Source organism: Choloepus didactylus, chromosome 9 (genome assembly GCF_015220235.1).
Source record: "Choloepus didactylus isolate mChoDid1 chromosome 9, mChoDid1.pri, whole genome shotgun sequence".
NCBI lineage: Eukaryota > Metazoa > Chordata > Mammalia > Pilosa > Megalonychidae > Choloepus > Choloepus didactylus.
The window spans coordinates 3,264,150-3,292,090 of NC_051315.1; the positions used below are offsets into that span (position 1 = coordinate 3,264,150).

The 27,941-nt window shown below is 43.5% G+C and overlaps 1 protein-coding gene across 2 annotated transcripts in view; it reads left to right on the forward strand.

Annotated features, from left to right (window-relative positions):
• ARHGEF4 (Rho guanine nucleotide exchange factor 4) overlaps positions 1 to 27,941 on the forward strand; it is a 251,456-nt gene that overhangs the window by 196,652 nt on the left and 26,863 nt on the right. For both annotated transcript variants that reach the window (XM_037850267.1, XM_037850268.1), the window contains one exon: positions 27,227 to 27,366. In XM_037850267.1, the coding sequence (XP_037706195.1) occupies positions 27,227 to 27,366 (140 nt within the window). The remainder of the gene's footprint in view (positions 1 to 27,226; positions 27,367 to 27,941) is intronic.

The following is a 27,941-nucleotide window of genomic DNA, read 5'->3' on the forward strand; positions in this document are numbered from 1 at the left end:
TGCATCATGCAAAACAAGATAATAAAGTCAGTCTAAAAAATGTAGACAAAACAATTATAATGACTGGTTTTCACCATTTTCAAGGAAGACAATGAACATTACATCTAGTTTATAAAAAATAGATGAACATTACAGAGAAAAAAGTTCGGATATAAAATGTGATAATTCTGACATAGTTATAGCATGAAAATATCAAGCATATAGTTAGAATAGTCCAAGAATATATCAAGTAAAATGATTCTACGTGCTAAACATCTGTATGTGAAAAAAACTCTATAGGTAAGTGCTGGTGAGTCCCCAGTTGAAAACCACTGGCCTAGAAAATGCTAGATGTGAATTGAAGAAGTATAGTTGCAACCAAGTTGTCATTTAAAAAAAAAAATAGCTGGAATTATGACTAACACAACGTTGTCACCTAATACCAGGTACATCAGCACCGGGAGCCAGATAAATAGAAACACACATGCAAAGTGAGGGTGTTGGCACTTCTCTGGGAACTTCCCACACAGCATAGGATTCCTGAAATATATTAACAACATTTTGCCCATACAAATTCAACCTAAGGAAGGCCAGGCATCTCTTCCGCTTTGACAACACTTCTCATGCAACTCATGGATAGTAACATATCAAGTAAACCCAATTATTTCCAGCACTTGTCTTTTTTACAAGGCGGAAGAGTAAATGCTTTGTTATTTTCCAGGGGCCCTCTGGGAAACCTCAAAGACAGCTTTAGGTACAAAAGTTATCATTTAGGATCTGATTTTGGAAATGCAAAATATCAAATTTGTCAGATTTGAACACTGATTATGAGAGGATCATGGGTGACTGAGAACATTACTAAGCTACCTACTTAACCAAAGTGACAATAAATGATTTAAAAAGTAGACATGATTGTAAAGAACTTTAACTCTTTCCTAAAAAAGAAACTGTTATTTTCTTAAATAATCAAGGATGTGGCAAAGTCAACCTAAAGCACAGGAAATGATTCTGATAATAAAAAGTCTTCGCTATCTAAGCAGACCACACAAAAAAGTAACACGATAATTTTTTCCAGCATCTTATTAAGAGAGACCAATATTCCAAGAAAATTTTGTCCTTTTTACAGACAGAAAAACAAACCTATTTTTGCATTAATATAATGTAATATAATGTTAAATACTTGAGTTTTTTTTTTTTAATCTCATAAATAAACTCATCAAACCTTAGCCAGCTTTGGTCACAACAAATAAAATTCCCTTTTGATGAACCTTCTACACCTTTCTGTATCTATAAACATCCCTGTAAACAGCTTCTCAAAGTGGCGAAAATAAGCACATTCATTAGCAGACACAATTATATATAGTCTCCCTGTAGCATCTAAAACTAAGAAGCAAGAGTATGTAAACTTAAATTATGTTTAGTAATCAATAATTCAGTATGCTGTCATACTTTGAAATGATCTAGGTGTATTTCAATATCCATTAATTAACTCCAAAGTTTTACCTAAAGATCTTGGCATTATCTTCAAGTTGACATAGTTAATATTGAAAACGAGTTTGTCATAATGGTCTAAAAACAAATTTACATTTTTTGTCATCTTAAACATTTAGAACTTACTTATTCAATCAATAAACCTGTATAAATTAAGGAAAAACATACCCAAACAGAATAAAAATTTTTGCATATATTATACTTAATAGTGATAAATCAGAAAATACATAACTTTTTTATTAAACCAAAAATATTAAACTAGTCTTTTTTGCCGAATATTTCCCTAAACTATGTGAACTTGAATTCTTAAAATCTTTCTGTTTTAGTTGCTATAAGATTACCTCTTTTTTGCACAATTAAAATATTTGAGATTTAATTTCTTTAATACATGTACATATAGACATATTACAATTACTTTAAAACATACAATACTTTAATACATAAAGTATTCAATCACTTTAATACATTCAGATTTGATGATTTGTGTCTTTGAAGGCTGGTCATTTCAACTAAGTTGCCGAATTTATGGGCATAAAGTATTTGATTCCCTTATTACCCTTTTAATGTATTTAGAGTCTGTTCTCTTTCATTATTGTTATTAGTAGTTTGTTTCTTCTTTCTTTTTTATTTTTAAGCAATCTGACTAGAGGTTTATCAATTTTATTGACTTTTCAGAGAACCACCTTTTGGTTGCGTTGATTTTTTTTCTCTATTTTTCTGTTTTCAGTTTCATTAATTTCTGCTCTTATCCTTATTATTTCTTTTCTTCTGCTTGCTTTGGGTTTATTTTGCTCTTCTTTTGCTAGTTTCTTAAGGTGGAAGTGTGGATAATTGATTTGAGACCTACCTTCTTTTCTAATATAAGCATTTAAAGCTATAAATTTTCCTCTAAGAACTGCTTTAGCTATATCTTACAACTTTTATATTGTACTCTTAATACATTCTAATTTCCTTTGTGAATTCTTCTTTTATCCATGGATTTGGGGGGTTTTCCACATATCTAGTATCAATTTCTAGCTTAATGTCATTATAGTTAGAGGACAGAGTTCTCAGTGTTTAAATCTTTTAAAATTTGTTAAGCTTTGTTTTAAGGTCTGGAATATGGTCTATCTTGGTTAAAGTTGGGTGCAAATTCCACTTTAAAAGGTCATTTTTAGTTTTAGATAAAGAGATCAATTGGGGGTCTTTTTTGCTTCTCTAAGCAAGATATGAAGTTGGTTGGGAACTCAAGCTCTAACAGCAGGAGGTAGACAGGCCTGAAGGATGTTGAGGAAGCAGTGTGACCAGAACTTGGTAGTAGTTTAGTGTCATAGGTTGGTGTGCCAGTTTGAATGTATTATGTCCCCCAAAATGCCATTATCTTTGATGTAATCTTGTGTGGGCAGATGTATCAGTGTTGATTATATTGTAATTCTTTGCGTGTTTCCATGGAGATGCACCCCACCCAACTGTGGGTGATGAATCTGATTGGATAATTTCCATGGAGGTGTTACCCCACCCATTCAAGATGGGTCTAAATTAAATCACTGGAGGCATATAAATGAGCTGACAAACAAAAGGAACTCAGTGCAGCTGAGAGTGACATTTTGAAGAGGAGCTATAGCCAAGAGGGACACTTTGAAGAATGCACAGAAGCTGAGAGAGTAGCTGCAGATGAGAGACAGTTTGGAGATGGCCATTGAAAGCAGACTCTTGCTCCAGAGAAGCTAAGAGAGGACAAATGCCCCAAGAGCAACTGAGAGTGACATTTTTGAGGAACTGCAGCCTAGAGAGGCACGTCCTGGGAGAAAACCATTTCAAAACCAGAAATCCAGAGCAGACACCAGCCACATGCCTTCCCAGCTAACAGAGGTTTTCCAGACACCATTGGTCATCTTCCAGTGAAGGTACCCAATTATTGATGTGTTACCTTGGACACTTTATGGCCTTAAGACTGTAAATGTTAGCCAAATAAACCCCTTTTATAAAAGCCAATCCATTTCAGGTGTTTTGCATTCCAGCAGCATTAGCAAACTAGAACAGTTGGGTTCCTTGGAAGCAGATTCAGGTCGAATTTAGATGTTTATTCAAGGGTGCTTTGGGGGATCAACATCTTTATAAGGAAGGGGAAGGAAGCAAAAGTGGGCAGAGGGAGAAGTCCAGCTTTGATGGAGATCCAGTGACATGACAGCCTTGGCCAACCTCACAGGACACTCAGGAGCTGTGACCCTTCTCCATTTGGGCCAAGATGGCCAGGCCTTTCTCCTTCCCCATCAATCTGCTGCTCTGGGAAGGGGCAGGGCCTTGGGCAAGGCAGCTGTCTGCAGCCCAGGCCACCCTGCAGGGACTGTCACTGAAGGCTGTCTGCCGTCTGCATTCCAGCATCGTGGCGACAATCCCTCACTGAAGGGGGACCTGGGCAGTGATTCGCAGAGAGGAATGAGAGGAGTCCAGAAAAGTTGTCACCATGCCCCAAACTTAACTTAGCGTCTTCCTCCCCTAAACTTTTCCAGACCTGGTGTCCCAGCATCTCTCTCCCCACCAGAGTGCCCTTGGCAGTTAGTAGTTGAAAGAACACTGTGCCGAGAAGAGAGAAGGGAGAAATGACATTTGAATTGAGGGTTGTTCTGGTTAGTCCTCATAGCAGTCCTATTTTATATTAAGAAAAATGGATGTTCACAGAGTTTAAGTAACTGGCCTGCTGTGGTCACATCACACACCCAATCATTTGAGTATCTTAGATGTGAGCTCAGGTCTATCAGATGTTTGTGTTTGACCTCGATTGAATACAAGGACATCAATGCACGGAGAGGTGGTTCAAGGCAATCACTGTGAGTGAGAAACTGGGGTCCCGCGTCACCGAGTGCAGGCCATGGAACAGTATTCTTAAGGGGTATTAAATGGAAAAGGGATGCACAGGTCAGAGAAGTTTGGAGAATACGGGTTAAACTTCTCAGAGCCTATAATTTTCTCATCTGCCTTACAGTTCTCTAAAACTTCATTTGGCCACAGAATTCTTGGTGTATGTGTCTGTGTGTGTGTGCAAGTGACTGTGCATGCATGCATCTGTGTATGTGGCAGTGTGAGTGTGAGTATGCATGTGTGTGTGTGCGTGTGCATATGTGTATCTTGTAGAACTAGCTTTCTGAGGAACACACTCAGGAAATACTGAACTAGTGCTTTGGTTTCCTCTGGTATCTCGGAGCCCTGGGATGCTGCAAGGCTTTCCTGGGCTCTGGGTCAGTGGCAGGTGAAAAGTTATAAAGGGGCCTTCTGAATTATGCCCACCCAAACCAGCCATGCATAGGGTTGAGAGGAGGAGAAAATGTGAAGGCAGGTATAGAAACACTTATCCCAGAAAGTTTTAGAAAATAAAACAGACAACTGTCTATGATTCCAAAGCCCTAACAGAAAACCTTGTGTGGGAGAATCACTGGAGAAAGAAAAGATGGACCCTTTAGTGGCGAGTAAGGGAAACTGAGAGGAACTAGCTTAAGGAAAGAAGAGACAGGATGTAAGATAACAGAAATGCCATCTGGCTCCAGAATGCCTGGGAATCAGGCAGTATTGTATGTGTGTGAATTGTGTATGCCTTTCCACTGCTTTTCTCCCTGTGTCAGCTTCCTTCTTCATCTGCTCTGGAAAGCAGTGACTACCCCAGGTCACCTGGAGCAACCCACACTGTCCAAGGTTGTGCTGATTTGGATGTATTATGTCCCCCCAAATGCCATGTTCTTTGATGCGGTCTTGTGGGAGCAGGCATTAGTGTTGATTAGGTTGTAACGTTTGATTGAGTGTTTCCATGGAGATGTGATTCAGTCAACTGTGGATAAGACCTTTGACTGGATAATTTCCATGGTGGTGTTACCCCATCCATTCAGGGTGGGTCTGAATTAAGTCACTGGAGCCATATAAATGACTGACAAACAGAAGGATCTCAGAGCAACTGAGAGTGACATTTTGAAGAGGAGCTGCAGCCAAGAGAGGACAAAATGCCCCAAGAGCAACATTTTAGGGAATGCCATTTTGAAATGCAACCTGGGAGCAAACGGACACCAGCCACATGTCTTCTGAGCTAACAGAGGTTTTCTGGATGCCATTGGTCATTCTTCTGTGAAGGTACCCTATGGTTGACACCTTAGCTTGGACACTCTTATGGCCTTAAGACTATAACTTTGTAACCAAATAAACCCCCTTTATAAAAGCCAATCCATTTCTGGTGTTTTGCATTCTGGCAGCCTTAGCAAACTGGAACAAAGGTCAAATAATGTGGCAGGTCTTTCCACCAAGGAGGCCAGGTCTGACTCCTTCCCAAATCCAGATCCTTGGGGAAGAGTCTGATTGCCCCAAGACAACTGTCTAATGAAAGCCAGCACAACCCCAAATGCCTGTGGGAGCCAGCCAGACGGTGCAAGAGGTATCAGCTGCAAGGAGTTGCTCATTTCCTTAAAATGATGCTATTTATACACGTGAGGCAGTTAAGACAGATTGCTAGAAGGCAGAGTGCTGAAGTCTTTGAAAGGAGAGGATTCACGGGTTAGCGTGTGAAGGCTGGAGAAGCTGGGTTTGGAGGATTTGAGTGGAACTTGTTTGAAAGTTCAGCTGCTGTGTGCACCAGAACGCATCAGGCCAGCAGGCAAAACTCAGAGCACCCACCAGTGACTGCATGACCCAGACTGGCTGGGGGGGGGTGGGGAGGGGCGGCAAAAAAGCACCAACAGCTCTCTGCAGGGATGCAGTTCACTTAGCCCAGGCCTCTGGCCTCATTCTCAGATTGCAACTCCCCAGGCAGGCAGTTTGCAGGAGCTAGATGTGAGATGCAGCTGGCCTCTGGGGAAAATGCATGAGCGTAGGTGCAGAATAATTGTTTGCAAGGGATTGCTCTCCCAGCGCCTCCCTCTCCCTGGCTGTTCCCCCTTTCTCCTGCTTTGGGCAGCTCAGCTGCCTGGACCAGCCTTCCTGCCTCCCTCTTAGGAACATCACAGTGCTCCCGGATCTGCTGCACCAGGTGGTCTGTGCTGACGGGGAGGGGAAGCTGCGAAACGAGCTTTCTTGGTCCTGAAAAAGCAGCTGGGAAAATTAGAATTCTTCAATGTGTTGTCACTCATCTCACCCACACAGCAAGCTGACTCTGGCTTTTTCTTTTGATATATCCTCCATGGTTCCCCAGCAGCCTCAGGACCCATTGCCGAGAGCCCAGTCGTTGTGCCTGCCATGGACAAGGAAGGGTGGGCCACCCTGGGGCGCTTGTGGTCTGCCCAGGACCCCCGCCCCAGCCCCCACATCAGCCCCAGGGCTTGAAGAGCCTCTGGGCCATCCTGACCCCAGGCAGGGCTGCAGGCAGGTGGCCTGTGAAGTCAGTAGAAGGCAGCCCAGCCTTCCAGGGCTTCGGAAGGAGCTCCCCACAGGACCGAGATGATAGTGGAGTTTGTTCCGCGGTGGAGTGACCTCCACATTCCAGCGCTGCTTCTAGTTGGGGTCCTTGGACCCAGGCATCCTGGGCCAGGACCCTCCACAGTGGCTGGTGTGAGCCACGTCAAGGCCTGAGATGTTAGTGGAAAAGCAGCTTGTGAAGGTAGTGAAAGACGTGGATTAAAGTTCTAAGCATCAAATCTGATATCTTAATTCATTTTAAAAAATGAACAATGGAAAGTATGGGAGTATTGTGAAAAGATGCTGTCCTTTGGGGCCACAGATACTGGGTTTGGATTCCCACTCTGCCTGTGCTGTGACAAGTTGACGAGTCACTCATTCGCTGCCCTCGGGTTTCTCATCCGTAAAATCAGAGTCACAACGTGATTCTGAGGGTTTTCATGAGGGTTAAAGGTGGTAATTGTGTAACACACCTAACTCACTTCCTGGCACATGTGTAGTAGATGCTCAATAAAATTATGGAGTGAATGATTGAATCTCTCGTAGAGTGTTTGTTGGCTGTGGATGAGTAGACGTGTCTGTTCCCTGGTGAATAGCCTCTGAACCTACACAGCAGCCACCTGGCAGAACACAGGGGCACATCCCAGGGCTCTCGCCAAGGCTTCTTGCTGGATTTTGAAGATTGGCGCTCCCAATTCCAGAGCCATATCTGAGTGGTCAGTGCTTCCTGCCTGCAGACATCTCAGGCCCTGCCTCGGTGGGCTGGAAGTCAGGTTTCCTACAAAATTGTGCTATGTGGACACAAAGAAATGAGATGGAAGCTGGGGTCTAGGAGATTTTAAGAATTAACTTTTCTTGCTTTGTATTATTATAAAAGTAATGTATGTCCATTATTGAGATTTCAACCAAAAAAATCACCTCCAATCTTTCAACCCAGAAGCAATCCCATTTAACATGTTGGTTATATTCTAGCCAATCTTTGTTCTGTGCATAAGCTTTTTTATTAAGAAAGTGGAGCTCATACTGCAAGTTTTGTTTTGTGACCTGGTTTCCCATTTTCACTTAATAATATACCATAGGATTCTGTGAAGGCCTTTAAATATTCATCAACATTGTGACTTTCCTGGCTACCTGTTAGTCCGTTTTATGGATATGTCATAATATTTTTAATCATTATTCTGTTGTTGAACATTTAGGTTGTAGTTTATAATTTTTTGGTAATGTGAACAGTGTTGGATGGGTATCCTTCTCCACACGTCTATACATTCTTCCATGATTACTATCTTAAGATAAATTTCTAAGAGTGGGTTTGCTGAGTCAAAATGCATGTAAAATTTGAAGACTTCTGATGAGTTTAGATGGTATTTTATTTAGTTTTGTTTACTGTTTGCTGCAAATCCCCTGAGCAGGATTTTCCCCTATATTATATTTTCTATATTATATTAGAGCTGGTGCATTTATGGGAAAATAGACTCTAACATAAATAGTATATTTTATAAGCTATTTAGTGAAAGCACACTCTATTTAGTATTTAGCATGCCTATTATAAAAAAATCTGAGAATGAATAAAGTATAAATGTTACCCATAGTCCCTCTTCCAAATACAGCCATTCTTAACCCTTGAATATATTTCCTTCCAGATTTTTTTTTTTTTTTTTTTTTTTTTTTTTTTTTTTTTTTTTTTTGTGCATTTAACCACAACTGAGCTGATACTGTGAACTTCATTTGGTATTTCTGCTCATGTGATTTGGATGTGGTACCAATGTGCTAGGCTTGTCTCTGAGATTTTAACAACTGGGCCGTGTTTCATCTCCTCATGTCTCAATTTTTGCTTTGCACTGTCGTAAGCACCAAGCAGATGTGCTATATAGACCTTCTCTGTAAGGGTTTGATAGGCAGGAAAAACGGGGAAAATCAGTCTTGTGGCCCAGTGGTTGGGGAGCTACACGGATGTAGTTAGATTCTCCAGGGCCCCTGGGGCAGCTTTGCACTGCCTGACAGTGTTGCTTCTCAGTAGTCAGGGTAAAAACAGTTCCCCATAGAGGTACATATCACTTTGTACCTCTGTCTCAGCCAATACAGCAGTTCATTTCCCCTGCATGCCTGCCGTGTGTTGGGATCTAGTTAGAGTTGCAGCTTTGGATTCTAGAGTTCTCTGGACCTGGATTTTGGTTTCAAATGAGCTTTTAGAGTTTGGAAGATTTAGTAGAAATGTTTATGCCTAAAGTGAAGTGACATCATAGAGTACACAGCTCAGCCTTCTGCAGCTGGGAAAATTGCTAGTTCTGTTGTGAAAAATATTCCGAATAGCCAAGGATTAAGCAGTAAACACCTTTTTGTTAACAGTTTTTGCATTTTTACTCAAAACTCTTTGAATCCATTTCTCCCCCCTTATTTAGTTGACTCTAGAGACTTTGATTTAATTTTATTTCTTTGCTGATTAAATATCTGGAGATATTGCAGAAGGTTTTGCAATGGAGTCGACCTGCATGGGTTTTAAAGTCAGACACACTTGAGGACAAACCCTGGCTCAGCACTTTGAACTGTTAGCCTTGGGCAGGTTTTCTAACCTGCAGCCTGAATTTCTCATCTCTCAAGCAGAACTCTAATGATACTTACTTCATCAATTGAGATATGGAATGTAAAGTTCCTAACAGCATCTAGCACAGAGTAGATGCTTACTCAGTGTTTAATCTTTTCTTCTACTTTCCCTAAGGACCGTCATTAACGGTTATAATTTTAGATAGCAATGCCTGTGACCAAGAGCTGTGGGTGGAAAAGGTGTAGGAAATTAGCCACATAGGTAATGATCTCTGGATATTAACTGAAGTTTTTGAATAAATCCTTAATAGCAGTTTATTTTTTTTTTCTAATGAAAATTGACTGCATTCAAAATAGAGGCTCCTTTCTGCTTAGCTCAATTCAGTTTCTTTTTTTAATTTCTGTGGCTGGGGGTAAGGGGAAGTGTGCTTTGCAAACTGTTTGAAGACCTGTGTGAAGCATTTGTGGTTAGGAGTCTTTTGGGTGGTGGCAAATGAAGATAAAGAGAAAATTCACCAATCTGACATTTAACAGAGGACTGATTTACCGGCTCTCTCTGTTAAAACAGATTTAATTTTCCGTTGAGAGCTTCTTGAGGAGTTTACTTTATAGCCCTGTGGGGTGCAATTCAACTAGCATTTTGTGTCCTGTTAAAGGTTAAACTGCAACTCCTGATTCTGCAAGATGGGGAACTGAGATAACTTGAAAAACTCTCCTGTCCTCAATATTCTGGGTAAAATATGGCAAAAATTATTGTAACTGCACAGCTACACTCAGAAGAATGAAAGAGAAGTCTCCAGGCTCCGCTCCGGGTGGCTCTGGTGCTGTAGTGATGGGGAAGAGAAGGGCATTTATCCCTGGAAGCTTAGTAGCTGGAGCTGGTACCGTCCGCTTGGGAACAGGAGATCCGACTTGGCTCCCTGCAAAACTGGGAGATGGAACTACACTCCTCATTTAAAACCAAGACCCTCTAAGAGCTGTTCTCTGAGGGTAAGAGTGGATGTGTGTATTATTTCATTCCACTCTCGCTGTATTTTTCTGGTTTCTGGGCCAGGGAAAGAAAATTCTCCTTGAGAATTTGAAATCTTGGACGTGTACCTTACTTACATGAGTATGGGGCCCAAATACATCATCTCACACATACTGAGAACCTAAAAATTGGTCCCCATTTAGCAATCATCCAGGACATTTGAGAAGCTTTCAGATAATAAAAGAGTCAAAAAGGAAAAAATAGAATGAGACAATATTTGAAGAACAAGTAGCTACAGATTTTCCTAAATTGAGGAAAGATATGAATATTCAATTCAATAATCATAGTGTACCACACATCATAGTGAAACTGCAGAACACCAAAGACAAGTAGAAGTTATGGAAGAAGAACCAGAGAGAAAGAGGGGAGACAGATTATCCACCATGGAACCATATCAGACTGAAAGCCTGCTTATTAACACAAACGGGGAACCAGAAGATGATTGGAATGGTAACTTAGAAGCACAAGGAATTCTCTACCCAACTAAAATATCATTCAGGCATGAGGCCCTTCTCATTTTCTAATGTAAGCTCATGGCTGTATATTTACCTCCAAGCACTGTTTAACTTGCATTCCACAGGATTTTGTATTATTTTTAGCATAATTTAGTTCAAAATATTTTCTAATTTCTATTGGAATTTCTTCTTTGACCCAGGAGTTATTGAGAAGTGTATTTATTAATTTCCAAACATAAAAATAATTTAATTTCTGGCTTATTTGCATTAGGATATAGGAAAAAGTCAGTATGATTTCAATCCTTTGAAATTTGTTGAGACTTGGTTGATTTTTGTAATGTTTTCAATGTTTCATATGTACTTGAAAAGAATCTGTATACTTTGTTGGGTTCAGGGTTCTCTGTATGTCATTTAGATCAAACCTTCTTGCTCCATTTATCGGTTTGTTGGTTTGCCTGATTGTTACTGAGACAAGTATGTCTAAGTCTCCCACTAGGATTTTGAATGTTTCTATTTGCTTTATATATTTAGAAACTATGTTATTTAGGAGCATAGATGTTTATATATTGTTATATCTTCCTTATTAATTAACCTTTCACCATTATTAAATGTTCCTCTTTATCTCTAAAATGCTTTTTTTTTCATTTGTGCAGTTTTTAAAATAGATTTTGACTAGACCAGATCATTGAAGTTAATGATTCAGAAGAGATCATTTTCTTTTCCTCTCTTCCTGTGTCTTTTGCTTTGTAACCACTAGTAGCATTTTTATGCAATTTTTGTTATACACATTTCATTATTATTTAGTGCATTGACTATTTTGTTTTATATTCCAAAACACTGTTGCCATAACTTTCAAACAGCCAAATTTTGCATATTAGTTTGTCTTTAGCAATCGGATTTTTAAAAAAATTTATGTGGTAACATATATAACATAAAACTTGACATTTTAATCATTTTTAAGTTTACAACTCAGTGACATTAATTGCATATACAAGGTTGTGCTACCATCACCATCATCCATTTCCAAAACTTTTTCATTACCCCAAACAGAAACTCTGAATCAATTAAGCAATATCTCCCCATTCCCCCATCCCCTCAGCCTCAAGTAACCTCTAATTCTACCTTCTGTTTCTATGAATTTATATATTCCAAATATTTCATGTAAGTGGAATTATCACAATATTTGTCTTTAGTGTCTGGCTTATTTCACTTAGCATAATGTTCTTTAGGTCCATCATGTTATATCATGTATTGGTGCTTCATTCCTTTTAATGGCTAAATGATATTCCATTGTGTGTATGTATTTACCACATTCTATATACCCACTCATCTCTTGATCAACACTGAGGTCATTTCCACCTTTTAGCTGTTGGGACTAATGCTGCTATAAATGTTGGTTTGTAAGTATTGTTTGAGTCCCTGTATTCAATCATTTTGGGTATTCTAATAAGTTTTTTTTTTTTTTTTTTTTTTTGCCTTAAAGTACTTTGATACAAATACAACTACACTAGCTTTCTTTTGGTTAGTATTTGCATGACATATCTTTTTCTATTTTTTTTACTTTAGCCTGTCTGTGTGGCTTTGAATATATTTCTTGTAAATAGCAAATAGTTGTATTTTTTATTTGGTCTGATAACTTCTGTCTTTTAATTGGAATATTTAGTCCATTTATGGACTACAACTTCTCTAATAAAAAATAATAAAATTTTTAGGAATAAATTTAATAAAAGAAGTACATGAACATGTATATTGAAAATTATAAAAGGTTTAAAGGAATTAAAGATCTAAATAAATGTAAAGACATTCCATATTCATGGATCAATACTTAATATTGTGAGGATGACCATTCTTTCCAAATTGGTTCACAGATTCAACACAATCCTTATCAAAATCCCAGCTGACATTTTTGCAGAAATTGACAAGCCAAACCTAAAATTAATTCATATAGAATTTCAGTGGAACCAGAATAGCCAAACAATCTTGGAAAAGAACACAGTTGTAGTACTCACATTTCCCAATTCTAAAACTTACTACAAAGCTACAGTAATCAAAACAAGTATAGTACTGGCATAGGATAGAAGGATAGACATATAGACCAGTGGAATCAAATTGAGGGTCCGGAAATCAACACTCACATCTGCCGTCAGTTAATTTTAGTTTTCAACACAGGAGCCAAACCCATTCAATTGGGAAACAATAGTCTCTTCAATAAATAGTGCTGGGAGAATTGGAAATCCACATGCAAAAGAATGAAGTTGGATCCCTACCTTACACCATATGCAAAAATTACTTGAAATGGATCAAAGACCTAAATGTTAGATCTAAAACTAAAAGACTTTCACTGCACAGGCAGGATGGGGAGATATGGCTGCATAGCAGCAGCCCAGGAGAAAAGTAGGATGAGGGGGCCAACAAATTGGACACTCTTCTCAAGGTTAGGCTGAGTCATTGGAATTCTACTCTTCTGGAATGAGTGGTGTCAAAGGACAGCTCTACTCTGCTGCCCAGGGCACAGCTAGGCATTGCAGATAATTTAGGAAGGACAGGGTGTGTTCAGAAAGAATGATGAGGCTCACTGTGCTATGTCCCTACCTCCTGTGCCAAGTTCTGTGTTCCTTGTGTTTGTAGTAGAACTGTCCCAAGTTGCTGCATAGCTGAAAACATGACTCTTTTGTGTGTGTACCATGAGGTAAACAAGATTGAGAGGCACTTTGTCTGCCATTCACAGCTTTCCCCTATCTGAGTTGATCTTTCCACATCTACTTACTTCCTTGATCCCTCACATAAATACATTGCTCCATCCAGAATGGGTTCTAAAACATCACCATGCTTGTTCTTACCCGCATGTCTTCACTTATACATTTTGTATACATTTAGAGTTCCTTCCCCATACCTTTTTATTTCTCCAAATCACACCTTTACTCCACTGCTTAGCAGAAATCTCTCCTTCATCCAAGAAGTCTTCCTTGACCATTCCAATCCATATCACGCTGAGTTTCTTTTTTGATTGCTCACTTTTCCCCATGTTTCAGAGGTAATCAATTGTGACACTTCTCCTAAACCTAGACAACTTTTCAGAACATTGGGATCAATTATTGATAAAATACCATGGACAGTGGCAAGTTTGCCATTATCTGTTGTTTCTCATTTCCAGCTTGTTTGATTTGATTACATTGTTCTCTCATTGCTTTACCTGTGTTGGTTCTGTTTCATTAACCTAACTGTCAGCTCTCCCACAGATCACAGCATAGGAGCACTAGGCACACAGTTGGAGCTCAAGGATGTGTGCTTGACCGACTCTTTTTTCTAGAGATGCAGTTGTTTGACTTCAAAGCCAGTGTTGAAATCTGGAGTCAAAAATATTTATCATCTGAAGTGCTAATTCCACAAGGCTTGGGAGCCATTTGTACTTTTAGCTCCTCTTTGTATTCATCTTTCCAAAGTTCTCCAAACAAACCCTCCCTCTCCAGTGGACCAGGACCTCAGCCATCTTCCTGCCCATCCAGAGCTCTTCCCACCACTGACTCTCACTGAACACCTTCCTTTCTCCTCTGCCAATCCAAAATTCCTATCGTATTTAAGATCCAGCTCAAGCCTCTCTTGTTCATAGAAGCATCCTCCAGCCCAGGTCTCTTCCCCATAGTTTATTGTACTTGGCATTCCCTATGATTTGTTTGGCATTTGGTTGCTTGCTACCTCATGCATTCATCTTGGATTCTCAGTGGAAAGCCATGTTGGCTCTGGATGTAGCTAGACTTCACATCCAGACTCTCCCACTTACTTGTTAGACATGACCTCTCTGAGCCTCAGTCTCCCTATTTGTAACCAGTGATGATTCCTGTTTCACACTGTCTTCATATTAAGTGAGATAATATATATGAAAATCCCTAGTGCATCAACATATTTCAGTAAACGTTAGTTTCTTTCTTCCTTCTTGAGCATGAGAACTGTGTCTTAAAATTTCTCCAATATTGCCTACAGCCCTCCAGACAGAATTCTAATCAAAGCAGAGATGCTCAGGAAGCACTTACTAATGGGAATGCTTGTTCACTGCATCCCAGAAGCACAAGGATGAGCTGCTCATGGTGGAAAAAAAAATCTAAGATGCTCTGTCCAGACTTGCTGAGGCAATGAGAAAAAAGACGAGCCTAGCAGCCTGCCAGGGTCTGCCCTGCTCATAGAGTCTCCAGTGACACTGATGTTGAGATTGGGATCATCTTCTCTGAATTCTGGTTTAGCCAGCAGTTTTGGGTAGCATGTGACAGAAGTTGCTAGAACAATACTAAAATGCAGGAACATTGAAGGAGAAATGATTTCTGGCAAGCTGGCCTAGATATTGAGTGGTGGGTGCAGTTATAATCCTGTCAGCTGATGGCTTTCAGAGCAGTCTTCTGGAAATAGGGTTCTGTGAAATCAACGTGCTTCATTAGAAAGAACTTAGCTGTGATAATGAGGCAGTAATTATTTGGAAATATTATACTGGGATCCCTCACAAGAGGTTTTCGCTCAAATAGGAGTTTTTAAAATCCCAAAGCCTTCAGCAGCCAAAGAGCACCTTTGGTGATAGGTTGCGAAGAGGGATCTTCACCCTGCATTCCCCTGGCCAGCCCCGGGGGTACCTGCTGGGAAGCCAAGTCTGACACAAGGCAGGGGAGGAGGGAAACCCATTCAAGTCTAGGACAAGCTCTGAGTACACCTATGAAATCAAGGTACTGTTGTTAGATTCTTAAACACATTCTGAAATGCTTCCATTTTATCATTATCTTTCTCCTCAAAATAAAAGACCAGTTCGGGGAGGTGAGAGACTTGCTCAAGGTCACTGCCTTCCCTCCTTGTCAGCCTTCGGGACTGGCCTCCAGGCTCCTGCCAAGACCATAGCATCACATGCACCCTCAGCACCCTCCCAAACACGGAGAGTGGTCTCTGCCCACTTGTGTCCTTACAGAACCCACGGCACAAGGAGGCGCATTTTAACTGGACCTCCTGGAGCAACAGCTCCACTGTTTTTTAGTCCATGTTGGCAAATTGCTAATGTATTGTTTTGTGGTTGCCTCGTGGAGAGCAAGACCAACCCCTGTCCCCAAACTTGGTTCCGATGTTGAGGCTGATAACACAACATCCAGGCCCCGAGGGCAGGAAAGGGTTTATTACTCTTAGAAGGGAACTTTCTGGGGAGAGCACAGCCCCCACCCGCCTGTCTGGAATAGCCTTGGTTTTATTGTGGGGCGTGGACCTGGGTTTTGCATTGTTTGAACTTCCCATGGTGCCAAGGGAGGGAGCGAGCAGGCTTTCCTATCGGCTGGCCCAGATACAGGGCAAGAGCAGAAAGGGGAGGGCAGGGCCTAGAAGCCCTCAGCTGTCAAACATTCAAAATGGAATGGCACAGTGCCTCCTTAGGACTGCAGGGAACCCTGCAGGTCCTGGGTCCTCCCCGGCACAGTGAGACTGGCTCGTCACACCAGTTTGATAGCAGAAGGAAAGTGACTTCTCAGCCGGCGGAGTCAGGGGACCTCACAGGCTCAAGCCCACCTCCCCAAACTAGAGACACTTGGGTTTTTATTAAAATCAAAGGGAAGTGAAGACAAGGTGCTCAGGATATCGGCATATGGTAATTGGTTAGTAAATATCTAAATTAGCAATGGCAGGTTAACTATTTCCATTGGCTGTTTAAGATATTCAAATTAGGGACTGAAAACCAGCTACTTCGCTACTCAGTCCTCTGTTGTGATAGGTGGGGCCTGTGACATTGCTGGAACTGGCAGTGGATGGACCTCTTGCTTTCTTTTTGGGTCCTGTGTTTCCTTTCCCTGTTGTCCTGCCTACTTTAATTCCATTCGCAGGGTATTTTACATTCCAGGGTCGCTCTGTGTTCAGAGTCCCTCTTTCGGCACATGCACAACAGACTGGTTTGACTGTGTTTTAGATAAGGTGGGCACCACCATCTGATCTGGGCATTTCAGAACAGAAGGGAGCCTTGGCTCAGTTTGTATCTGGGCATCCCAGGAGCAGGAGGGAGCAGGAGGAAGCCCGTGGCCTGGGTGAGCTGGGCCTCAGGCCTGGACACTATCAGGGCTGCAGGGAACAGTTTGCTGAAGGGCAGCTCTTCCCCAAGAACAAGGAGGGTACACGGCTGAACACTGATCATGGCTTCTCCTTAGCAAATTCCAGTAACTGGGTCCCAGCTCTGAGCTACTGTTTCAACCTGCCCAGACCAAGGCAGGCAGCAGGCTTTGTTTAAGCCCCACCCCCAACAGCGCTGGAGTCAGTCGAAGCTTAAAGGCACAGTACAATCTTAGGGCTGCGAGGAAAAGTTTGCTGAAGAGCACCATCTGCTGGGCAGGCCAGGAAAGCAGAGCATGGGGGAGCTGTCAAAGAGAAGTTTGGCATCCTTCCCAGTCTCCTCCCCAAGACACTTTGGAACTGGTCTCCACCCATTCAAGGGTCCCTGGGCCTGTTTTGTCTGGGAAATACTGACTTGAGAAAGTCCTCTCTGAGGTGACCTTCTCCCAGAATTTGCCCTCCAGGCAAAAACAGCTAGAGACAATGAAAAGAGTGTTTTTTTTAAAAAAATAAAAGAACTATAGAGGCAAAACAAACAGAACAGGTCAAGTTTCCCAGAAAAGGAACAGAGGAAAGGAAGCTTTCTCCTGTGGGTGAAACAACTGCACAAATAGTACAATCTTAAATATCACGCTGCATACCCAGGGCAAGAATCAGATGAAAAAGAGCTGAAAAAATCTGATCAAACACAGACTATTCTAAAGGTCTAGAATAGGTTGAAACAAGTGTTACAGAAGAGCCTTAACACAAAATCAATCAACAGTAAAACCCTAGGCAAGAGAGAGAATCTGACCTTCAGAGAAAACTCCTCAAGATAGTCAGATGCCTAGACATTAGCAAAAAATTACAAGCTATACTAAGAAACAGGAAGATATAGTCCAGTCAAAGGAATAAATTAAAACTTCTGAGGAGATACAGAATATGGAGCAACTGATCAAAGATATTCAAACAAATCTCCTAAATCAATTCAAGGAGATGAAGGAAAATATGGCTAAAGAGGTGAAGGATATTAAGAAGACAATGTATAAGCATGGGGAAGAATTTGAAAGTATAAAAAGAAACATAATAGAAATGACTGGAATGAAAGGCACAATAGTAGAGATTTAAAACACCCTGGAGGCATACAACAGCAGAGTTGAACAGGCAGAAGAAAGAATCGGTGAACTAGAAGACAGGACAATTGAAATCTTACTGGCAGAAAGACAGATAGAGAAAAGAATGGAAATAATTGTGCAGGGTCTCAGATTTGAATGACAGCACAAAGTGCAGAAACATATGAGTCATGGAGAAGGAGAAGAGAAGGAAAAAGGGGTGGAAAGAATATTTGAGGAAATAGTGGTTGAAAATTTACCAACTCTTATGAAATACTTAAATATGCATGTTCAGGAAACGCAACAAATTCCAAAAAGAATAAATCCTAATAGACCTCCTCTGAGACACATACTTTTCAGAATGCAAATGTCTAAGCTAAAGAGAGAATCCTGAAAGCAGCGACAGAAAAGAGATTATTCACATACAGGGGAACTTCATTAAGACTTGGTGTCAATTTCTCATCAGAAACCATGGAAGCAAGAAGGCAGTGGTATGATGTATTTAAGGTACTGAAAGAGAAGAACTGCCAGCCAAGAGTTCTTTGGCAAAACTGTCCTTCAACAATGAGGGAGAGTTTAAATTATTCACAGAAACTGAGAGAGTTAATCAACAAGAGCCCTGCTGTTTTCTTCTTCCCTGCAAGCATGCAGGCCCACCAACAGGGATACCCAGCATGGACCAGATGACATGAACTAGGATGACATAGACCCAGATGACATGAACCCGGATGACATAGACCCAGATAACACGGATTCAGATGACATGGACCCGGATGGCATGGACCCAGATGACATGGACCCGGATGACAGGGATTCAGATGACATGGACCCGGATGACGTGGACCCGGATGACATGGACTCGGATGACATGGACCCGGATGAGATGGATCTAGATTACAGGGACCCGGATGACATGGACCCAGATGACAGGGATTTGGATGACGTGGACCCGGATGATGTAGACCTGGATGATGTGGACCTGGATGACGTGGACCCAGATGACAGGGATTCAGATGACATGGACCCGGATGACATGGACCCAGATGACAGGGATTCGGATGACGTGGACCCGGATGACATAGACCCGGATGATGTGGACCCGGATGACGTGGACCCAGATGACGTGGACCTGGATGACAGGGATTCAGATGAAATGGATTCATATGACATGAGAAGGACATCATCCCCTGGCCCCAAGGGCAATGACATGGAGGGAAACAGCCACAGGCAGGGAAGAGGCTCATATTGTAGCACAAAAAGATGAGAATATCAGGTGAGCTAACAGAGAGAGAAGAGGACGTGGTCTGTGGGTTAACAGTGAGGTCTGATGCTTAAGGAATCAAGAGAGGCTGAGCAAGGAGAATGGTGGGTCAGGAGATTCACATCTGTGAGGGAGGCCACAGACTCTCCATTGTATCCTGCTTGTCATTCCTGACCTATGTAGTTCCCTAAACGTGTGCACATCAGTGATATGGTGTTGGGATCTGCTTCAAAATAAGGGCCAAGTCAGGGTGAGTGGTGGAGGATGGTGTGGATGAAACAAGATCACCAGTGAACCTAGGGATAAATCCCTATAGATGCCTTTTGTGAAAAAATTATAAAAATTATCGCCCCTAAAGAAGACCTAACCAAATGGAGAACTATTGTATGCTCATGGAAAAGGAGACTCAGTGTTGTAAAGCTATCAAGTCTCCCAAGTTGATGAATAGATTTGGTGAAGTCCCATTCAAAACCTCACAAGGTGATGGTGGTGATGGAATTGACAAGCTACTGTAGAATTTATATGGAAAAGGAAGACTCAAGGAGAACCAAGGTACTCCTACGGTGCAGTAGAACAGGCTGGCAGGACTTGCGTAACCATGTATCTGGGCTTATAAAGTCACAGAGGTCAAGACATTTTGGTATTGACGAAGAGAGACCAGCAGACCAGTGAAGGAGAACCATATTAGTTTTCTATTGCTTTTGTAGCAAATTGCCATAAACCTAGTGGCTTAAAACGACACAAATTTATTGTCTTACAGTTCTGTAGGTTAGAAGCCTGCCACAGATCTCAGTGGGCTAAACTCGAGGTGTTGGCAGGGCTGCCATCCCTTCTGGAGGCTCAAGGGGGTGTCTCAGTTTGCCAGGCTGTAACAAACGCCACACAGTGGTTAAACAATGGGAATTTATTGTCTTATAGTTTTGAGGCTCAGAGAAGTCCAAATTGAGGCATCAGCGAGGCAATGCTTTCTCCCCAAAGACCCTGGTGGTGTGCTGGTTGCCAGAGATCCTTGGGTTTCTCCATTTTCCTGTCACATGGCAATGCATATGGTGATGTCCTCTTCTTTCTCTTCCAAGTTCCTTCTGACTTCCTACTTCTGGCTCCTTCCTGTGGCTATCTCTTCATAGGCCCCCAGTGGTAGGATTAAAACCCATCCTGATTCAGTTGGCCACACCTTAACTAAAAATAACATCCTCAAAAGGCCCTAGTTACAACGGGTTCACATCCACAGCAATGAGATTAAGATTAAGAACATGGTTCCCCACCCCCACCCTGAGGTAAATAATTCAAACTGTCACAGGGATAATCTGTTCCTCTGCCTTTTCCAGCTCCTAAAGGCCACCCCATGCCTTGGCTCCTGGTGCCTTCCTCCGTCGTCAAAGCCAGCAGTGGCTGGTGGAGTGTCACATGGCATCGCTGACACCCTTCTGCCTCCCTCTTTCATCTTTTAATGACCCTCCTGCTACCCTGGGCCTACCCAGACAATCCAGGATAGTCTCCCTATTTGAAGGTCTGTGGATCTGCAATTGTCATGCCCCTTTGCCATGTAATGTAACGTTTTCACATGTTCTGGAGATTAGGGTGCAGACACCTTTGGGGGCCGTGAGTCTGCAACCACAAGAATAGAGTCCAGGTGCAGACGCACCTGTATGGAAACTTGGTTTAAGGACAGAGCAGACCAGACATTGCAGATCCATGAAGAAAGGACTGCCTATTCCATACATGGTACTCATTATCCTTACGGAAAAATGCGGATTTGGATTCCAACCTGACACCATGCACAAAACCATTTCCAGGTGAATTAAAAACTTAAATGTGAAAAGAAAAACTATAAAATATTAGAAATATTAGAGAATACCAGAAAAGAATATCTATATAAGTTTGAAGTAGGGAAGAATTTCCTAAACACAAAATATAGACCATATAGGACAAGGTTGACAAATTGGTCTCTATTAAAATTAAGGATTTCTGTTCATCAGAAGGCACCTTAAAGAGGGTGCCGGGCCCACCGCCCAGCCCAGGAACCCTCCCCCGCGGGGATGCCCCAGGATTCCCCACCCCTCCTGCACCCCTTCTGGGATCCTGGCTCAGCCCTGCCATCGATGGAGCCCAGAGCCTGCCCTAGGAACCATCCCTGAGCTGCAGTGGCAGCTGCAGTTGACAGAGTCCATTCTTTTCATTCTTCATGGAGTGTGAAAGCACAGCTTCATAATGAAAACCAGCCCCCTGCAGCCACTGCTTCTCAAAAGACAGATGGCTGCCCCTTCCTGTTCAGAATGCCCCAGGTGAAATATCAGAGGAACCTGAAAGGCCTCTGCCCAACAGGAGCCTGTCCAAACACAGGCCACCAAGGAGGTGGAAGAGACCAACTCTTGCAAGTTTCCAGTAGGGACCAAGATTATCACCCATCTCATGCCCATCCCCTAGGTGGTGGCCGTCCCTAACAGTGCCAACATCCAGAGCGTCATCACAGCCAAAGGGAAAGAGAGCAACAGCCACATCCAACACATCCATCCTCATTGGCTATGGCCACGCCCCAACTCATCTGTCAGGGCCCCAGCCTCCAGTCCCAACCAGCAATGATACCAAGAGGACAGAAGTGATAACTGAGACCTTGGGACCAAAGCCTGCAGCGAGGGGCATGAACCTTCCTTGCCCGCCTGGAGCCCTTCCCAGGCAGAGATGGGAGAGCTGTGCTGGCGGTGAGGCAGTAGCTGCACCATCATGACAACAGCTTGACCCAGATCCAGTGGCTTGGAAGAATGAGTTCTGATGGACTGGGCTCCTGCAGCTTCAAACAAAAAAAAAAATGGAGGAGACTCATCGCCTGGAGCAGTCAGGCAAAGGTTCAGGGGCCCCCAGGAGCGTCAGCATCCCAGCAGGACTCTGGATATGAGTGGCTGCCCTGCTCTCACAAGTCCATGATACCATTTGCCTCAACAGCATGGAGAGGAAGCGCGTGACCTTGAAAGATGACTGTACTTGGACGGAGTACCACGTCCCCTATTTTAAGTGCATTGCCAAGCCAGGCTGGAAGAATGCCATTTGCCCCAAACTTTCTCTCCATGACCGATTTGTTCGGGAGACATTTACCAATCGTAAGGCCTCCTTTTGGACCATTCATCAGGCCCAGTCACTGCTGGACGTTGGACCAGGTGTTTGAGCAGCAGAAATGACCCACTCCTGAGCTCTTCCAGAATGTGACAATCAAAACTGAACTCCCACTGGGTGCATGCCAGAAGATCACACTGCACATCCAGTTTTTAGCAAACCAGTCACTGGTGTTGCAGCTCTTGGTGAAGGTGCCCTTGCCCTTGCAGGTTTTACTCATGAGCTCAAAGCTTGCCCACCATAGCAAGCGAGTCCACATTGCCCTCAAGGTGCAGCCAGCTCCAATGAAAGAGGAGAAAGTCCTGCTTTTAGAAGGGGTGTCTCCTTTGCTTCTGGTCCAGTCCATCAAGGAGGAAGAGATTCAGCTTGGGGAGGAAATGCCACACTTAGCATGACCCATCAAAGTAGAGAGCCTGCCCTTGGAAACATCTTTCCCCATCTTTTAAAGAAGAGTCATCTCACTCCTGGAAAGATTTCCTCCCATTCTCCCACTGCAAGGCCCAAGAAGTCCTATAACTGGGCTCAAGTCCCCACCCGGTGTGTCTCTGAAATGCTCACGATTAAACCACGGGAGAGGAAGGAGATGAGCCCGTCCCAAAGGAAACAGCATCTACTGTCTCCATGTTTGGATGAGCCCCAGCTGGTTTTCTCAGACAGCCCCAGTACTTCCCAGTGAGCCACAGAGCTCCCTTTCCTAGCACATTCCTCCAAGCCTGCCTGCCAGCTTGGCTGCTCCAAGGAGGAAGGAGGGTCTTTGAAGACCTCCATTAAGAACGATTGGCTGAAAGGCTGGGGACCTGTGACTCCACGGAGCCTGGCCCTCTCCTCCACCCTGAGCAAATCTATCCTCCCCATGACCCCTGAATCCTGGAGCCTCACACTCCCAGCCAAGGTGTGTGTTTGGTCCCCTGCCTGATCCTCTGGGACTGCTGGAACTCAGCACCACCCTACTGAAGAGTATCCCTCTCTTTGACTCACCCTGAGGGTTCCTCAGTTCAGGCCTCTGACCCTTCAGCAGCTGTTCCCCTTGGATATGGAGCTCAATCCAGGCTGCCCTGAGCCATAGGTCCCTGGCCTTCCTGCCAGTCACTGTCTAACAGGAAGCCTGGATCTGGACACAGTGAGTGATGGTCCCAGCAAGATCCTGCTGAACATCAGCCTTTCCAGCCTGGAGGGAGACCCGCGAGGCTCTGACATCTGCTGGTCTCAGTTCATTGCTGAGCTGCCATTGAAAGCTGGCCTCGCCCTCACTGCTCAAGCTGCCCACTCTCTGGAGCATTTGTGTGGCTGGGCAGGCCATGGCTTGGGGACCCCAGGCCCTCTAAGTGAGGACAGCAGGTTGCTCCTCTGAACAACCTGTCTCCTATTTATACCAAAGCAGGAGCCAAGCCTTAGCCACCAGGCAGCAAGGTCCTCGTAACTGGTCTTGGTGCCTCCTTAGTCTCCCCAAGAGAATCTGATTCCTGTGCTCTTCCTACCAGGGTGGGAAACAACAAAAGCAGGAGCAAAAAGGGATTACGAACTCCTCAGACTCTTTCCATTCTGTGCTGAGTGTTCTCTTACCTTCCCTACTCCTTACAGGTGACCTTTGTAAATAGTATGTATTCTCCAAACTGTCCTCTAATTATAAACTTATTTCCTTAGGTCATTATCTCAGGACTGCCAGAGAGTGGGTAGGGTGGCAAGGAGTTTCTGTTTGCTTCTGTCCCTGGCCTTAGTTCCTAGAAAAGGGGACAGGCTGCAGGACACAGTTTCTTCCAGGCCCCAGGTATCTAGCTCAAGAGTTTTTGCTGTAGACACCCAAACAGCAGATCTGCTTGCCAATGTCCCTCTTATTGCTCCATATTTCCCACCTCCTCATGTTTCCAAGTCAGCTTTCCTATAAGAAGAAATCCCAATAATCCTGGGTCAAGAGTTGATTTTGGGGTGGAGAGATGGATGCATCTAAGCAGAGAATATGGGTGCCCAGAGGTGCCCCCATTAGATGTTTCTCTGATAGAGTCCCTACTCACGCCTCAAAGAAAAGCATTGACAAGAGCTCGGCCAGAGGCTTGGAGGGCTGACGAGGCCCCTGACCTGCCTGGCTTCCTTAGCATACAAAGAGCCACCCAGGGCCCCAGCTGACCACGTGCATGTGAGCCAGCTCAAGAACACTACTGTAACCCCCAACCCAATAAAATCCAGAGTGGGAAAAAAAGGCACCTCAAAGAGAATGGCAAGACAAGTCACCAGCTGGGAGAAGATACTTGCAGTACATACAGGCGACCAAGGTTTAGTGTCCAAAGTGGAGGAGGGAAACTAGGGCTGTGTTTGTGTGTGAGTATGTGTGTGAAAGTGTGTGAATGTGTGTGTGAGTGTATGAATACATATTTATACATGTGTTTACATTAATGATTAGGTTAAAGATAAACAGCTCAGTAGAAAAATGGATAAAAGACACGGACGTTTCCCAGAAAAAAAGAAAAACAAGTGACCCATAAATGTAGATAAGATGCTCAGGTCATTAATAATCAGAAAAACATAAATTAAAACCATAGTAAGACACCATGTCCTATCCATCAACCTGTCAAATATTTAAATGCCCATCAGTGGCAGTCCCAAGAGTTGGCCAGGTTGTGGGGTGATGGGGGATGTGCATACCCTGCCCTCTGTGGTCAAGTTGGTAGAATAACTCGGGAAGCCAAGTTACCCTAAGACCCAATGCCACATTTATCACAAGTGAATTTTCTCCCAAGCAGGAGGAAACTGATTCTTGGGAGTTGTGCCGTTTTGAATGTGTTATGTCCCCCAGAAGAAGCTATGTTCTTTGATGCAATCTTATGGGGCAGATGTTTTAGTGCTGATTAGATTGGAATCCTTTGAGTGTTTTCATGGAGATGTGCCCCACCCAACTGTGGGTGATGACTCTAATTGGATAATTTCCATGGTGGTGTGGCCCCGCCCATTCTCACTATATAAGCTCAGACAGAAGGAGCAAGCTTGCTACAGCCAAGAGGGACACTTTGAAGAAAGCACAGGAGCTGCAGATGAGAGACAGTTTGAAGATGGCCGTTGAAAGCAGACTCTTGCCCCGGAGAAGCTAAGAGAGGACAAACAACCCAAGAACAACTAAGAGTGACATTTTTGAGGAACTGCAGCCTAGAGAGGAATGTCCTGGGAGAAAACCATTTTGAAACCAGAACTTTGGAGCAGAGGCCAACCACATGCCTTCCCAGCTAACAGAGGTTTTCGGGACACCATTGGCCATCCTCCAGTGAAGGTACCCGATTGTTGATGTGTTTCCTTGGACATTTTATTGGCCTTAAGACTAACTGTGTAACCAAATAAATCCCCTTTTATAAAAGCCAATCCATTTCTGGTGCTTTGCATTCCAGCATTGGCAAACTAGAACAGGAGTGGAGGTGAAAAAAATCTTAGATACTACACTGGTTTGTGGCCCTCCAAATGGACGTGGTACATAAACAAATAGGATATATTTGTTATGTTAAAATTTCATGAAGCAGGGCAATTAGGAAAACAATGTCCAGAGGACTCCTTAGGCGGCACTGGGGGGAAAGGTTGAGAAGCACTGTCCTGGAGAAGCTCTTGGACCCGTGCACCAGGAGGCGTGTCCGGAGCCTCCGTGACTATTGGAAATAGCAACATGGGAAACAACCCGCTGTTCTCCAGCAGTCCAGTGGATATGCAAAATTTGGAATATTCATAAAACACAACACTGGGAATCAGTGAAAATGAGTGAATCACAGCTGCACAAGCAGTTGAGTGAAAAAGGCCGTCAGAGAAGAATAGCTCCTGGATGTATCCATTTATATAGGGTCAAAAGCAGGCAAAACCAGATATAAATAAATGGCAAAACAAAGGCAAGTGTGTGAATGGTTTACAGAAACATTCAAAATATTGGATATTCCCAAAAGGGAGGGAGGGGAATGGGATTGGGGGGGGATACAGGAGGTAGAATTCTGAGATGCTACTGATGCTTTTTTTTAAGCAGTTTATTGAGATAAATTCACACACCATATACTCCATCTAGAGTGTACAAACACTGTCTTCTAGTATATTCACCGAGTTGTGCATTTTTCATCACCACAATCAATTCTAGAACATTTTCACCCTGAAATGGACTCAATATGCCATACAGTCCCATGTTTCATCCTCTGGCTTTCCTTCTAGTGACATACACAACCCTAATCCTCCCCTTTTAACCACAATCAAACCTATATATCATCACTGTTAATTACACTCACTATAATGTCCTCCCATCACCTCCATCCATTTACAAACATTTACAATCCACCTTATTACATATTCTGCACAAATTAAGCTGCTGATGCTCTTTTTCTTAGAGTAGTAGATACCCGTGTTCATTTGATTAATAGTCAAACTGTGTTTTCATGTGTATACTGTATATATTTTCTTTGAACATATATGTCATAGCAGTTTTTAAACAATTTTCTTAACCTGCTCGGGGCCTTGGGCCATACTTGACACTTGAGAAATGGTCCTGAATTGCATTCAGTTGGAGGGGACTCCTAAGTGTCTGCTATGGCGAAGTTTTGTGTTTCCTTGTTCCCTGGGTGGGTGTGGACGGGACCTAGGGCACTGTACACAGTGGTTGTGAGAAAGCAGCCAGTGCACTCTTGCAACCAGGCCACGCTTTGGCAGCAAGGATGGTTTGAGAAACTAGCTCCCAGCCCTTCTCCTTCCTCTCAGGGAAGTTCCGTTGGTCCTGAAAAGATTCCTTTCCTTTCCCATATCATGGCCCCTCTACCCCACCTCTCCTCACCCCCTCCCTCTCCCCAACCCCTGTCTCTTCAAGCCGAGCTCCTCCTTTGCAAGCTGCTCTCTCTCCTTGCAGTGATGCCTGACGGAGTGCTGGACAAGGCGATGCACGCGGACGAGGCGGGCAGCGAGGAGGACCTGTACGAGGAGATGCACAGCTCCTGCCACCACTACAGTCACCCTGGAGGGGGTGGCGAGCAGCTGGCCATCAACGAGGTAGGGTCCGGGCTGCGAGAGGCAGGAGGGTGGACTGTCAGGGTGATTTCCAGTGTGCTTTAAGAGGCCTGTGTTTCCCCCTCACCTGACCTCCACCACTGTCCAAGTAGAGGGAGGAGGACTGGAGCCTCTTCAGCCCGTGCTGTCACTGTAGGACGGATGTCCAGGACCAGAGTCTGTCCCCTCTGCCTGGTGGAGCCCGCCCAGCCCAGCCTATGGTACAGGGGTGCTGCTTCCCGCTAAGCAGTGCCCCATAAAACCATCCCCCCTGCACAGAAGGGGCTCTGCAGCTCCCCCAGTCCCATTAGCCCCCTACTCATCCCCCAACCCAGGTCCTCCAGCCTGTCTTTGCAGAGCTTAGGGCCAAGGCAGTGAAAACTGATTTCTTTCCTTTTGACACCGAGAACTCAAAAGTATTGCTGTTGCTATGACAACTTTGTGTAAGAGTCACCATTTTTTGGCTGTTCCGACTAAAGCAGAAGAAATGAGTGATTAACCTCATCTGTGCCTAACTGGTTCCCATACCACGTTCTCCTTTTGCACCCTCCAAGGAGAGACGTTGAGAGATTTCAGGA